Below are 15,305 nucleotides of genomic sequence, written 5' to 3' on the forward strand. Positions count from 1 at the left end.
GAGCAAGGTGACGTGACATACAGCCAAGTATGGTGACCCATACTCAGAATTCGTGCTCTGCATTTAACCCATCCAATGTGGACACACACACAGCAGTGAACACGCACACACACCATGAACACACACCCGGAGCAGTGGGCAGCCATTTATGCTGTGACACCCGGGGAGCAGTTGGGGGTTCGGTGCCTTGCTCAAGGACACCTCAGGCGTGGTATTGAGGGTGAAGAGAGCGCTGTACGTTCACTCTCCCCACCTACAATTCCTGCCGGCCGTAGACTCGAACTCACAACCTTTGGATTAAGAGTCCAAATCTCTAACCATTAGGCCACGACCATTAGGCCAGACCAATTAGAGTGTCCTGAGTTGACCCTGGTGTCCAGCTTCATCATGTACTCCCTTAAGCACTTTATTAAGGGCAGCAGGCACAATAAACTGAAAAGTTTTATTTTTTGTGACAACATTCTTGGACACACAATATAATAAACCCATTCTGACTGATAGTTTGTTCCAATGTCTCAGAAACCGAAGCACGCTAGGTGATTCCTTGCTCTGCTCCCTCCTAGATGGCCTACACTTGCGCTCCACAAAATAAAACACTCTGCTCAGAACAGGATCAGCATGTTGTAATTCTGTCAGCTCCTGCCTTAACAATACTGGATGATCCAATAGCTGAGATTAAATAATTGACTCAATCAACTGTGGCAGCAGGTAAGCATATGGTCGAACATGATTTTCCTGTTGCCTACTGCTGTTCAAAATGGCAGAAACATCCTCCTGAGAGACAAAAGATTTCTCAGAGAAAACAACATGATTCACCTCAATATCTGAACAGGGCTTGTCTTGTGCTTGTTTCCCGAAAGGGTAACATGACCAGCGGAACACATCTTGGATATTCTCTGGATTCACTACTTGAGACTCCTCCAATAAAGCTCCATAGGGCACTCTGGTAAGTCGGTGGAACACACTGGGTCATACAAATGGTTCACAGCTAAGGGCATCTGCGACTACATTCTTAGGCCCAGGGATGTATTTGATGTCGAAATTATATGGAGCAAGCTTTGTGACCCATCTTTGCTCACAAGCATCCAGCTTAGGTTTCGTAAGAATGTAGGTTAGTGGGTTGTTGACCATCCACACTGAGAATGGCTGACCCTTGAGCCAGTGACTAAATTTGTCACAAACCGCCCATTTAAAAGCAAAAAACTCTAGCCTGTGTGCTGGATATTTAGATTGGGCATAATTAAGTGACTTGCTAGCAAAGGCTATGGGGCGAGCAACCTCTCCACCCACCCCTACCTGAGAAATCACCGCACCAAGCCCATTACTGTGTAACGCTCAGCCCAGCGGGCTGGGTTACTAAAATTGGAATGGGGTCTGATTTCTCTGTGTGAGTTAAAACGTGTTAAAAGAATGACATAAAACAGAAATACGGTTAATAGGATTGGTGTATTTACACATTCACAAAAAAAAACTTTAAAACAACACAATAAAACCAGGTAGACTCAGTCTGTTAAAAGAATACAGGTATTTTGTCCATACCCCAAAAACTGTCCAAGAATCCCCATGTGTTGTTGAGTCTCAATGTGAGTGTCCAGCAGTGTATATACACAATCCAATCTGAGTGAAATCCAAGTGGCTGTAAGGTTCCGGAAAGGTAAGTCCAATAAAAGAAACTCCACAGTCGGAGGCAGTGGAAGCTGTGAATGGCCTCCTTGTTTGTTTGCCATGCTGCTCTTCTTATAGTGCTCCTGCTTCCTGTCAGGTGACTGATCACCTGACAGGCCAACCACACAGTTCTTAAAGACACACACAGACACACACACTAAAATGGTTAAGAGGCATAAAATGGACATAAGAAACATGAAAACCAATTAAAACTCTATAATACATAAAATCAATGTAATAAATAGAATGGTTAAAACATGTCCCTTGTGTGACAGTGTCACAACTGGAAGCATCAACAGACAGCAAGAAAGGTTTACTAAAATCTGGATGTGCCAAAATGACTCTTTCGAGTAAAGCCTGTTTCAGTGCACTAAAGTTATCTCTACATTCCTGGGTCCAGTCAGAAGAGGTAAGTTTTCTGCCTGCAGTTCCACGTTTCTGTCCTTAAATGCCTGTGTTAATGCAAAGAGAGGTCTACTAATGTGAGAACAGCCTTCGATATACTGCTGGTAGAAAACCACCATCCCCAAAAACGACCTTTTTCTCATCTGTGATGGAATGTCAGTGCTATCTTCCATGAGATCCTGTTCTGTGATATCAACAATAGCTCTGACCTTTTCAGGATCTATGGCTATGCCATCACTACTCACAATGTGACCAAGGAACTTAACGGAAGATTTCATAAAATGACACTTCTTTTGGGACAGTTTTAGATTGTGAGCCTGAAGTCGGAAAACCATGTCTAGTCGTTCCAAAGCAAGCTGTTCATCAGGGGCAAAAATGAGGATGTCATCGAGATAACACAGCATGCTCATAAAGTTCTGATAACCAAATATGTTCATCATCATCCTCATTAATGTCGCAGGGCTATTACATAGCCCCTGAGGAAGTCTGTTATACTCGTAGAGACCAAATGACATAGTAAAAGTTGTGAATCTCTTGTCATTCTCGTGCACCTCCACATTATAATAACCTGATGTTAAGTCCATTGTAGAAAAGAATGCGTTACCACCCAGAGCTGCAAGTGCGTCCGCTTGGTGTGGAAGAGGATGTGCATCTTTAACGGTGCGTGCATTTAGCCAGCAGAAGTCTGTGCACAGCCTCAGATCACTATTCCTCTTCCAGACTAACACCAGAGGTGATGCATAATCACTCGCTGACTTTCGGATTATGTCGCGCTCCTCCATGTCATCCAGGGCCTCACGCAGTTTCTCATAGTGTGATGGTGACAATCTTCTGTAGGGAAGTTGGAAGGCAGATTCTATGAACAAAGCCTTTGGCCTTGCCATAGTCTAATCCATGACGAGAAAATATTGACTCATACTTAACCAAGAGTTCAACCAACTTCCCTCTCCAGTAAGGTGTCAAAGAGTTTGAGTCAATGTCAATATCCTGGAGCCCCAGGCTAGACAGTGCTGAGCTAGTAAGACCATGCAGCATGTAGTGTGGCCTCTCCATCTCACACAGTTTATTGCTGCAATTCGCCAGTCTTTCATTGTCCACTTCATTACACTGCAGATCTTTCACCTGTTGAAATGACATGTCAAGACAGTCAACGTCAAAGTCTTCAAGCGCCATGCTGGTGTAAACATCAGCCTTAGACTCGTCTTAGACAGATAGGCTTGTTCGATGGGTTGATAACTTTAACTGGAGTACTGCCATCACCCCATAAAGACATGACTATCCTGCCCACCAACAAATGTCTTAGTACAGTGCAAGCTGTGCTATGCTCCACAACGACTGTACTGCCCGCAGAAAGGGTTTTGTTACTGGACAACTTTCCCCACACTATATGTTCTTTCATGGGTTCCAAAGTGACAGCATGCTTCAGTTTTACAGTTCCTACTTTTGTAGGGGGATCCATTCCTTTCCATGACAGTGACAGTGACTTGACATACAGCCAAGTATGGTGACCCATACTCGGAATTCGTGCTCTGCATTTAACCCATCCAAAGTGCACACACCCGGAGCAGTGGGCAGCCATTTATGCTGCGGCGCCCGGGGAGCAGTTGGGGGTTCGGGGCCTTGCTCAAGGGCACCTCAGTCGTGGTATTGCCGGCCCGAGACTCTAACCCACAACCTTAGGGTTAGGAGTCAACCTCTCTAACCATTAGGCCACGACTTCCCAAAAGAAGTCGTGAAGTCAACGTTGCACAAGAGTTGCATCAAAGCACCTGTATCAGGATCTTTGCCTTGTGAATCAGATACCTTCCCCCAGAAATCACTGGATACTTTCATGTCATGAATGAAATGTTTTATGACATTACTTCCCAAAATTAGGTCAGCATTTTGCCCATCAACAATTAAGGCAGGTACAGAGAAGGAGCAGTTGAATACTTTCATCTGGACGTCACATAATCCCTGTGGGCTTGTTCTTTGACCACCAAAGCCAATCAGTGTGAGCATTGTTGAGACTACATCATCGGATGAAAGTACATTTGCTTCCATGAGTTTTGACAGTGCACGAGAACTCATAGTAAAGGCCATAGACCCAGTATCAAGTATGCCTCGAAGCAAAAGAACCATCTAGTTTCCCAGCTAACAAGAGTCAGGACTACACTGTTGAACTTGTGGTATGTTGGCAGTCCCCGCAGAGCAAGCTGATACTCTGTGGCCATAGGCATGACAGTTAAAGCACAGACAGTTTATTCGACAGTGCGAAAAATTATCATGATTTGCATCACCACATAATTCGCATGCTGCATTTTGTCTGGGTACAGCACTCCTTCCTTTATGCTGAGGTCTGAACACTCTTGTTGTCTGCTGACAAGATCCCTGATCCAAAAACTCGTTCCAAAAGAGTGATCACTCGACTCAAAGACTGATCCTGAGTAGACTGCTCAGTCACCTGGGATGGAGGTACCACAGCAGCAGCTGTCTCTAAACCATGACCGTGGGCACACATAACGTCCGTTGACAGCATGGCACGCAATGCCACTCACATGTGCATTAGACTTGCGTTGTTGAAGCTTATTCTCCCTTTGATACTCATCCAGTCTAACCTGCACGTCCGCTGCAGTCCATTCACACTCTCCACCCACTCATCAACAGAAATTTTCTCCTCCCCATCACCTCTGAAATATAGAGGCTCATTGACATCATGCTTAACAACCAATCTAACTTTTGACAGTTCACTCATATTGAAAGTTGAATCACTTTGTTTGTTTTGGCCAAAAACCCCAGATTCAAGACAGGTGACAATGTTCTGGCCAATGCTGCTGCCTATCTGTTTCACTATGTCATTAATCAGGTTCACTAGCACAGCATTCAAATCAGATAATTGCACAGAATCATCAGAGACGGCAGAAGACTGTGACACAATAGGTGTCTGCACATCAACACTTCTTGTGTGAATAGGGGTTGAGAAAAGTGGACCTATTTTATCAGCCCCACCAATCTGATTTGTATGGGCACAGTACCTCAGTACCCCTCTCCCACTTCCCATACTGTTCTGACTATTAGAACTCTCCATATCAGAATCAGCTATTCAAATCACAATACTTCTTGTAATTGACTTTTCCCCCCTTCTTTTACAAAAAAAAATAAAAAATCTATAAAATTTAAATTATAATTTAGAATTCCAGAGATTAAGACTCTAAATTAACCCAAGGTAGTATTTAAAGTCCTTTAAAGAATTAATTCAATACAAGAATCAATATATTTCAGTCCACTAAATACTTAAAAAGTTTTCACGAATCAGGAATCCAGTTCACAGTTTATATGTTCAAATGGCAAACGTTTCATCCACTCCAATGTCCGATCCCACGAAGAGTGAAGCGACGATCACGGCAGCAGTTGTAGCGGTGTGTTTCCTGCGTTGTGTTGAAACGAAAGACAGACTGCGAAAATTCTTGCCATCAGATCCTCGTTTATTCTGGATAACACAAATGGAAATATATGAGGACTCGTGCAGCATATAAACCAGCATGCGGCAGCAATGCACAATGCGCTGTGACATCTCATGCAGACTGGGACAATATACTTTCACAAAAGCAAATTTTACGAACATATAACAATGGAACATGTACCTGGATAACAAAAATGGAAATATATGAGGACTCGTGCAGCATATAAACCAGCGTGCGGCAGCAATGCATGACGCTGAGAAAGAGAAAATTACAGATATTAAAAAGAAATTTCAGTAAAGAAAAATAATCAACGAAACATCTGAGTGTGCATCACAGAGGGGCTTTAGATCACAATCATACAGATATATCATGTGAATTCATTCGTTACATGAAATACGGCCCTAATTGACTCGCTACAAAAGCTTGTGCGACCTACCGCTGTGACATCTCATGCAGACTGGGAAGCAGCAAAGTGCGCCAACCCCCAAGTCAGTATGGCGGCAGGAAACCGCAAATATGATCATGTCCGTGTTTGTTTTTTGGTTTAGAAAGTGTTTTGTTTTCCAGTTTTTCCCCGTGGCATGGAAACCACCGCATACTTTGCTCCAGAGACAAGCCCGCCAGCTGCAACTCACTCAAGCCCCCCAGCTGGTTAAGACCAGGGGGTGCTCTAGATTCCCAGTTAAGCCCAGGGAGGGCTCCAGATACACAGGCGAGCCCAGGGAGGGCTCCAGGCCCCGGTTCTGTCAGTTATGTCAGACTCTGTCCCGTGTTTTGTGTTTCCTTATGCCCTTATTTGGTTCCTTCCTGTTCCTCTCCCGATTGTGTTGATTTAAATCCAGGTGTTCCCCATTTATTACCATTGATCCTAGGTGTGTCTCATTATCCCCTCGTCTTGTCATGTTTTTAAATAGTGTTCCCTGTGCTTAGTTCAGTGTCCGGTATTGTTCACGTCAACCTGTGCTACGTGAGTTTTCCTTGATGTCATTAAAATTCTCTCGATTGATGTACTCCTCGTCTCCTTCATTCCTCGCTCCGCACTCCTCTCAATAGATCACCATCACAATTATACTGCCTGGTTCTCAAATTCTTTTATTCTAAAAGCTTTGCTCCTGTTGTCGATTTTCCACTCTTCTGTTTCTCTGTTCTTGCCTTTGCTTTGGAGAGGATTATAATCGGTTGATGGAACCAGAGCATGATTGAGTGAGAAGTCATGCTGCACAAGTGTAGTAATTATTGTGTAGTAAACTCTCCCCATTAGCCACCGGACAGAGCTGTTTGCACTGGGTGTTTACTGTAAGCAGCAAAATGATTTCATGCACTTCACCCACCAGAACCAGCTGCATAAACCTAACTAGTCAGAACTAGTCTTTAGTGAATCCTGAAAGAAATTAAGTCCTAAGTGGGAAAGTAGGATCTGGTCCATTTAAGGATTTGAAAACAAAGAAAAGTATCTTAAAATCAGTTATATAATGGAGAAGAAGCCAATGAAGAGACATTAAAATCATGGTAATATGTTCACACTTACATACATTACACCCAACAGAAGTCAAGGCGCAGAATTTCGCACCATTTGAAGTTGTGAAATAGATAGTTGATTTAACCCACGGAAATGAAGTCGTAAGGTAAGAGATTCCAGAACGGATGCCCCTAAAAGACTGACTAACCCAGTTCAGCTCAGTTTGGCATATCAACCATCGGCAATCTTTATGCTTTAGCAGGTGCTGGAGATCCTCAGCAGGACAAATGTTAGAGACTTCTCTCTGCTAATGAGCAATGTGTTTAAGAAAGAGACAGGAGAGATGTGCGGTGCTGAGCTGCTCCAGAAACAGGATGTGCTAACAGTAGCATCTGTGTGGTGTCCCTAACCTATGTTTAGTGTCACTGTGTGTGTGTGTGTGTGTGTGTGTGTGTGTGTGTTCAGCCATCCAGTCTGGGCTCCATGGCTTTGACTGAGGGCGCTCTCTGTCAGCACGACCTGATCAGAGTGATCTACAGCGGCCTGCACCCACAGAGAGAGACCTTCACTGCCCAGAACAGGTCATTGTCTCGAGAACTCTTTCTCTCAGTTAAATGTTCCCAAGGAAGGATCTGTGAAATGAGTCCTCAGACTGTAGTGTTGATGCACACTGGCGGCAGCCGCTGCGAATGCAGGTGATGTCTGTGTGTCTGCAGGTTTGAGGTGCTGTGTTTCCTGATGCTGTGCTATAACTCGCTGGTGGTCTACATGCCCCACTCATCACACCGGGCCGTCTGCAGGATGAGCTCACGGTGAGATCTCACCTCCGCTCTCTGAACCCACAGCCATTAGAAGCAAGCAATGCCAAGTTTATCTCTAGAGCTCAATTTAAAACAGCTTAAGCTACATTCACACTGCGAGCCTTAGTGCTCAATTCTGATTTTTGCTCGGGTCTGACTTTTTGTATAGCTGTTCACATTGTTGTTTTAAATGTGGCCGATATCAGATTTCCAGTGTGAACAGATCATGGTTCTGAACTGACCCGCATGCGCAAAAGAATAATACAAACATGGTTGCCAGGTTTTCACAACAAAATCTGCCCAATTGCTTCTCAAAACTAGTCCAAAACTAGTCCAATCACGTTTCAGGGGTAAATATTGCATTAGTGCGGTCGCTTCAACTCACAGTGTTGAAAAACAACCCTCAGCAGAAAAAGTAGCCCAATTCTGTGGGAAAACTTGACAACACTTGCGCAGCGCCCTGTCATATGAAAGTGAGTGAAAGTCGTGACATTTGCCAAGTATGGTAACCCATATTCAGAATTGGTGCTCTGCATTTTACCTATCCAAGTGCTCACAGCAGTGAGAAGTGAACACACTGTGAACACACACCCGGAGCAGTGGGCAGCTATATATCCAGCACCCGAGGAGCAACTGGGGGTTCAGTGCCTTGCTCAAGGACACTTCAGTCATGGGTATTGAGGGTGGAAGAGAGCGCTGTTCATTCACTCCCCCCACCTACAACTCCTGCCAGCACCGAGACTCGAACCTGCGACCTTCTGGTTACAAGTCCAAATCTCTAACCATTAGGCCACAGCTGCCCCTATGGAAGTAAACACGGAGGACATAAAGTAAGCGATTATGTGTTTATTCATAGTGTGATCTGCCACAGAAGCCAGTGAAATTATGCACAGGCAATATGAAAAGATTTTTTGTAACTTTTATGATACGTTTTCATGTTTTGCTTGTTTATAGAATTGTCACTGTAATACTTAAGAGTTCTGAGACATCACACTTCCACTGATTACTTTTCGCAGCTGTCTTGTTAAAACTCGCATGAATTCCGATGTGACTGTTCACACAGCGGTTGCATTGCAAAACTTCTGACCTGTATCTGATTTAGTACCACATATAGAAGTGTCACAAACCGGAAATGAAAAGAGCAGATTCCATGTAGTTTGTGCTGTTCACACTGTAATGAGAAAAACAGACCTGAGTCACGTGAGCAAAAAAAATTTGGCCAGATTTGGTCAGCATCCATCTGCAGTGTGAATGTAGCCTTAGAGTTAACTAAAGTGCTTTACATCGATACAAGTATAACAGCATTCAAAACGAAATTATATTAATCTCTATAGTACCTTAAAAGCCAAAGAAAACAGATGAGTTTTTAGCTTAGATTTAACATCAGAAAGTGATTGAGCAGTTCTAACACACAATGGAAGGCTATTCCACAGTTTAGGTGCAATAACAGAAAAAGCCTGATCTCCTCATAGTTTTAGTCTTGCCCTAGGAACCATCAGCAGCCTCTGATTGAAGAAAGGCTCGACAAGTAAGTGGGTGCCGGTCTGTTTAAGGATTTGAAAGCAAATAATGGAGTCTTAAAATCAATTCTATAATGGCTAAGAAGCTAATGAAGAAACATTGAAATCATGGTAATATGTCAATCACCCAACAGAAGTAAAGCCGCAGAATTTGAAGTAGAGAAAGAGATGTTTGATGTATCCGTGCATGCAGAGAGTGAGAGCATGTGTGTGTGTGTGTGTGTGTGTGCTGTGCAGGCTGTGCGTGAGCGGCTTTCCCCGTCAGCAGCTGAAGGCCTGGACCACTCCCTGCATGCGTGTGCTGTTGGAGCCCCAGTTCATGGTGCAGATGCTGGCTGCTGTCTATCATGCCATGTGAGTGTGAACACGCCAAAGACTTCTCCTTACAAACTCACCTGAGCGTTGTTAAAGTCCTCCACAGTAATGCTTGTACTTGCATACCATTATAAAATACTGGACTACAGTGAGAATGTGGTGATCATTGAGAACATTGGGAACTGGAAATTACAAAAATAGTGAAATATCCAAAATACAAATGTTTTTCAGTGAATTACAGTTCTGAGAATGTGTATTTTTACATTAGAAGGAATATAACTTGTTGTAATGATCTTCATGCAGGCCTGTAGTGACTAGAATTGAGTTCTAAGTGAATTTGCATGATAGTTTTTACATTTCACGGGTTAAGCTGTTAGTTTTGCGTGATCAGGTTTGCTGTGGTGATCTACTAGTATGTTTGTGTGCGGATGGGCATGTGTTTGCACAGATATAACGGCGAGTGGGATGCTGGGAGAGAGGCTTTGGATGACATCCTGTACAGAGCTCAGCTGGAGCTGTATTCAGAGCCACTGCTGGTACGATTCAGACACCTCTCCTGTTTGTGGATGATTCTCTCTGCAGCTCGTCATGCTTTTTCACCGCTCTCTGCCTCTATGCTGTTTAGCTGGGCAATGCGATGAAGAGCTCTCTGCCTGGCAGCGCTCCAGATGGATCTCAGGGGAGGAAGGTCCTGCAGGTGGAGGTCACTTCCAGCATCAGAAGGATCTCCCGCTGCACCATCACTGCCGCATCCATCCGCAGACTGCGCTGGAAGAGAGAGGGTGAGGTCAACGCATCACACACACTAGGTCCAGCAGACCTCACAAACACTGGACCACTCTCCTGGATCACTGCTGCACCTTTCTCCTTCATGCCGTTAGACCGGGTGTCCAAACCTGTTCCTCTGCAGAGTTCGGCTCCAACCCTAATCAAGCACACCTGAAGCAGAGAATCAAGCTCTTCAGACTCAATAGAAACATCCAGGCTGGTGTGCTGGAGCTGGACTCTGCAGAACTTCAGGGTCAGTACTGGACAGCCCTGCATTAGGCCGTAAAGGTGTCATTATCATACATATCTGATATGTATTTTTTCCTGAGGTATTTTGTGTCAACCATAGTCATATTTAAAGGGTTAATTCACCCAAAAATGAAAATTCTGTCATTAATTACTCACCCTCATGTCATTCCAAACCCATTCATCTACGGAACACAAATTAAGATATTTTTGATGGAATCTGAGAGCTCTCTGACCCTCCATAGACAGCAACACAACTTTAATGTGGTCCAGAAACATAGTAAGGACATTGGTAAAACAGTTCATGTGACATCAGGCGTTCAACTTCAGTTTTGCAAGCTATGAAAATACTTTTCTCCAAAATGGCAGAAGACAGTAACTCGGGTGAGAAGAATTGTTGAATAAAGTCATTATTATTGTTTTCTTTGCACACAAAAAGTATTCTCGTAGCATTGTAAAATCACGGTTGAACCACTGATGTCACATGGACTTAACAATGTCCTTACTTTCTTTCTGGACCTGGGAACATTTCAGTTGTGTTGCTGTCTAAGGAGTCAGAAAGCTCTCAGATTTAATCAAAAATATCTTAATTTGTGTTCCGAAGATGAATGAAGGTCTTACGGGTTTGGAACGACATGAGGGTGATTAATTAATGACAGAATTTTCATTTTGGGGTCAACTAACCCTTTAAGTTTTTTTTTTATCATTTGTAAAATATTTCCTACTTGTTTTGAGCACTTCTGCTTTAAGTACTTACAGTGCTTTCAGATCTTAAGTACACCCCATGAAAAGTTCTGTAGTTTTGTATATGTGGGCGTATCAATACAGACTCTTTCATAGCCAAGTGAACTAGGGCTGCTGCATTGTGCCCCTCGATCATCCCCAAGATACTTAATTTTTGTGAGAGTTTTGTGATTAATTACATTTTTAAATGACCAGCAGAAATATAGTGTGGTTGTATTTTTCATCCCTCCCCCTCACTGGCAGAATTTCATGTGAAATGTTCCCACAATATTACCGTATCTTAGAGTCCAATTTGTAAAAACCATTCACATACTTGTCCTTTTTATGAGCCATTTTCTGAAGCTTTCTCACTTCTCTAGACAGCCACCGACAATCACATGAGCACAGCTCTTTAATTGCACAATAATCACTAGTCAAACGCACTTAAACCACTGTAGCCTAATGCAATCTATTAACTACGCACATCATAACATTTTAGGGAAGTACCATATTATGTCATAAATTATTTTAATAAGATTGAATTTGTATTTAACCTGATTTTAAGTTCAATTTTAACGCCACCTGTCCACAATTATTCAGCCAATGAACAAATTATACAGAGAGCAAAGAATATTTACATTATCAAAAATATCACTGAATTCAGTCTAGCACTCTAAAAAAAGCTCTAGTTATATTAAGTGAAGCTGTCTGCAGTGTCTGATGAATGAATCTCTTATTTACATGTACATCTGCGTTTTGTTGTTTCTGATAATAGATTCACCACAGAGACTTGCATCATTAGTTTCCAAGGTGTATGTGAGGTCTTGCCAGAGTTTGAAAGGATTGGGGAGGCAAGTAACATGTCATGTATCGTGGTCAATTCAAGTGTCTCAAGCCTCTCAAACAGTTGGATGAGTAAGGGCCGGGCCCAGAGCTCTGTTAGGAGCTGCATAGTGCACAGGACTTAGAAGCAGTTGTACAGTCTGTGGGCAGCTTGGTGATCATCATCTTTGTCTGGCACTCACAGAGATGCACAGTTCTGTGAAAACCTCCCTCATGGATACAATGAGCAGGTTATTCAACAGCGTCATAAAGGTGTTAAATTACATCTTAAAACATGCAACATTTCCTGCCAAAAAGAAGCAGTTCTGCCAATGCAGTCTCACTCCATGCCCAGCCAAAATCCCTTCACCAGACACTACAACTCCACAGAAAGCACTGGATTCAGCAGTGAAATCAAAACCCTCCTCTCAAACATAAATAATGTGCTGCTCAGTAAGCGAACTGCTGTGCCCGCTGTCCAGTCATGCAAATACATGGGAAGCCCTCATGAGAGTGTCAGATTGGGTACTAAGATTAAGTACTAAAGGTAGTGAAATGCAATCCAGTTTGCACAACAGGCACCTAATTTCAACACCTGTCTTCAACCCTTATCGCCCAGATACAATTCTGAACTGGCATATTGCTCTGTTTTTAAAGCTCTCACTATCCATTTGTTTTCTTTTTATTTATTATAAAAACAAAAGCAAAAAAGGTCTCTCACACTAGCTTGCTTTATTCTTTTTCTATTCTATCTGTTTTCCTTTTATAATATAATTAAAAAAAAAACTTGCTACATGTACTGCGTTAAGCTAACTGAGACTTGTCATAGTACTTGTGTATTATTGCTCTTTTGTTGATTTCTATTCTTCATTTTTACTCATCTGTAATCCTCATTTGAAAAAACCTTCTAATAAAAGGCAATCTACCAAATGGCAAAGCATCAATACAAAGCATTTTTAAAAAAAAATAACATCTCCGCACACTCTGTGTTATAGTGATGAAGTAAACAATGCTTTATATTTTCACATTTAGATTAAATATACCACTCTCATGAATTAAGTTAAGCACACAAATTACATGACATAATTATCAAGAAGTTTAATTATTAGAAAAATCACCCATTTGGTACAGACATACTGTATTAATGATAGCGGGGCAGGCTCGGTTCCAGAATCAAATTACTGAGGGTGCTTCCTCAATGCAAATCAATTTAAATCTATATTTTTGTCTCATCCATTGCTATTGCTATGCTGCAAAGAACGCTCCCATTATTATTATTTACAAGCTGTCACTAATCTTAGCTTATTGCGATCTTGCGAAGTTCCGTTAAAAACAGTTAATCTCTCTACACTACGCAAAGAATCTGTCATTTACATTATGTTTACACTTAGTTTGTTATAATAAGAAGATTCTTGAGTGCACAGAACTCAGCACTGGGCAAAATCAATGGCATTTTGAGTGGTGAGTGGACTCTTAACTTTAATGTCTCTGACTTCACATTGCATTCATGAAATTAAACAGTTATGTCTGTGAATAGTTACATTACTTAAGGCAAATCACATTGGAAATAGAAACCTTTGACGCTTTCCAGAGCGCAAACACAAATGTGCACTGCTTGTTTGCCAAATCTGTTTGGCCAAAATGTTATTATTATAGTTTCAACTGAGGATGCTTTCTCTAGCACCTCAAATTCTGCCTTAAATTGTGTAATACTGCAGAAATCATAGTCTGAGTGCAAATGAAATATTTTTATCTGAATATTGATTAATGATATGCATGATTACCAGTTAAGACTGATGCTTCAGGTGAGTGGTAAAGTGTCTTAATCATAGTAATGTAATGTTCACGAAACCAAAACATTGCAGAACTGCCCACATATACTTTCACTCTAGCCTGTCAAAGCTCAATTGCGAAATTAAATGAATCAAGCATGAAAGTCCTTACCACATCCCATATTTCTAAATATAAATCAGGAGGAAGGCCATCTTGGCCTGGTGACTTGCCCTTCTGAAGGCTTTTATTGCACTGATGAATGCCTTAGACTCACATTCCCTCAGCCTGAGGGCCAGTAAGTGGCTAGGTCTCTCCGATTCGAAATAATATTTTTGCCTCATCCTATGTAAAATAAACTTGATTGTGAAAGTAAGTCATATTCCTCTTTCAAGGAGGACAATCGTGTAGCTTGTTGATCAGAAAAAAAAATGTTTTTGTAAGTTCTGTAATGATTGGATTTGATTTTCTAATTGTGTAAATTGGCAGATTTTCGCTTTGGCAAGAGCAGAAGAAAAAGATATACAAAATCCTTGTATTGCACACTTCGTAATTTCCCACAATATTTGAGGGTCTACATCACAAGATATATAAAAGGAGAGAAACTCCTTTATATGATTGTTTAGTAATGATGTATTAAGATGCCATTTAGGGGCCTTGGTCTTAATGTTGGAAAGGTGAACATTACATAACACTGCAGAGTGATCAGACAGTAAAATTGGTAATATAGAGATGGAAGAGATAGATGAAATTAGAGATGGGCTGAGAAATATGTAATCTATCCTAGAGAAGTCCTTAGATGTAGTATTTTGGATTCTCCAAAGATTGATTACATTAAATTCTGCAATAAATTTATTCAATAACTTAGAGGATGGGTTAGCGTTAGTATCAGGGCGAGATTTATCCAGTTCAGGATTTAAGACAGCATTAAAATCACCACCCATCACTAAAAGAACAATCAATCTGCTCAAGTAATATATTTGAAATATTTGTGAAAAATGCACTCATTCGGGCAGTCACCTTTATTTTTCAAGTCACCTTTATTTATATAGCGCTTTAAACAAAAAAGATTGTGTCAAAGCAACTGAACAACATTAATTAGGAAAACAGTGTGTAAATAATGCAAAATGACAGTTAAAGGCAGTTCATCATGGAATTCAGTGATGTCATCATGCAGCTCAGTTCAGTTTACATAGTATCTGTGCAATAATTTGCAATCAAGTCAACGATAATGCTGTAAATGAAGTGTCCCCAACTAAGCAAGCCAGAGGCAACAGCGGCAAGGAACCAAAACTCCATCGGTGACAGAATGGAGAAAAAAACAGGCTCAGTTGGGGGGCCAGTTCTCCTCTGACCAGACAAAACCAGC

At 41.8% G+C, this 15,305-nt stretch overlaps 1 protein-coding gene across 7 annotated transcripts in view; it reads left to right on the forward strand.

Moving 5' to 3' along the window:
- The window catches only part of fam126b (family with sequence similarity 126 member B), a 79,710-nt gene that overhangs the window by 28,971 nt on the left and 35,434 nt on the right, over nucleotides 1-15,305 (forward strand). For all 7 annotated transcript variants that reach the window (XM_042730552.1, XM_042730547.1, XM_042730554.1 and 4 more), the window contains exons 6-10: nucleotides 7,438-7,553; nucleotides 7,689-7,784; nucleotides 9,530-9,646; nucleotides 10,056-10,143; nucleotides 10,233-10,389. In XM_042730552.1, the coding sequence (XP_042586486.1) occupies nucleotides 7,438-7,553; nucleotides 7,689-7,784; nucleotides 9,530-9,646; nucleotides 10,056-10,143; nucleotides 10,233-10,389 (574 nt within the window). The remainder of the gene's footprint in view (nucleotides 1-7,437; nucleotides 7,554-7,688; nucleotides 7,785-9,529; nucleotides 9,647-10,055; nucleotides 10,144-10,232; nucleotides 10,390-15,305) is intronic.

Source organism: Cyprinus carpio, chromosome B9, assembly GCF_018340385.1.
Source record: "Cyprinus carpio isolate SPL01 chromosome B9, ASM1834038v1, whole genome shotgun sequence".
In the NCBI taxonomy this organism is placed as follows: domain Eukaryota; kingdom Metazoa; phylum Chordata; class Actinopteri; order Cypriniformes; family Cyprinidae; genus Cyprinus; species Cyprinus carpio.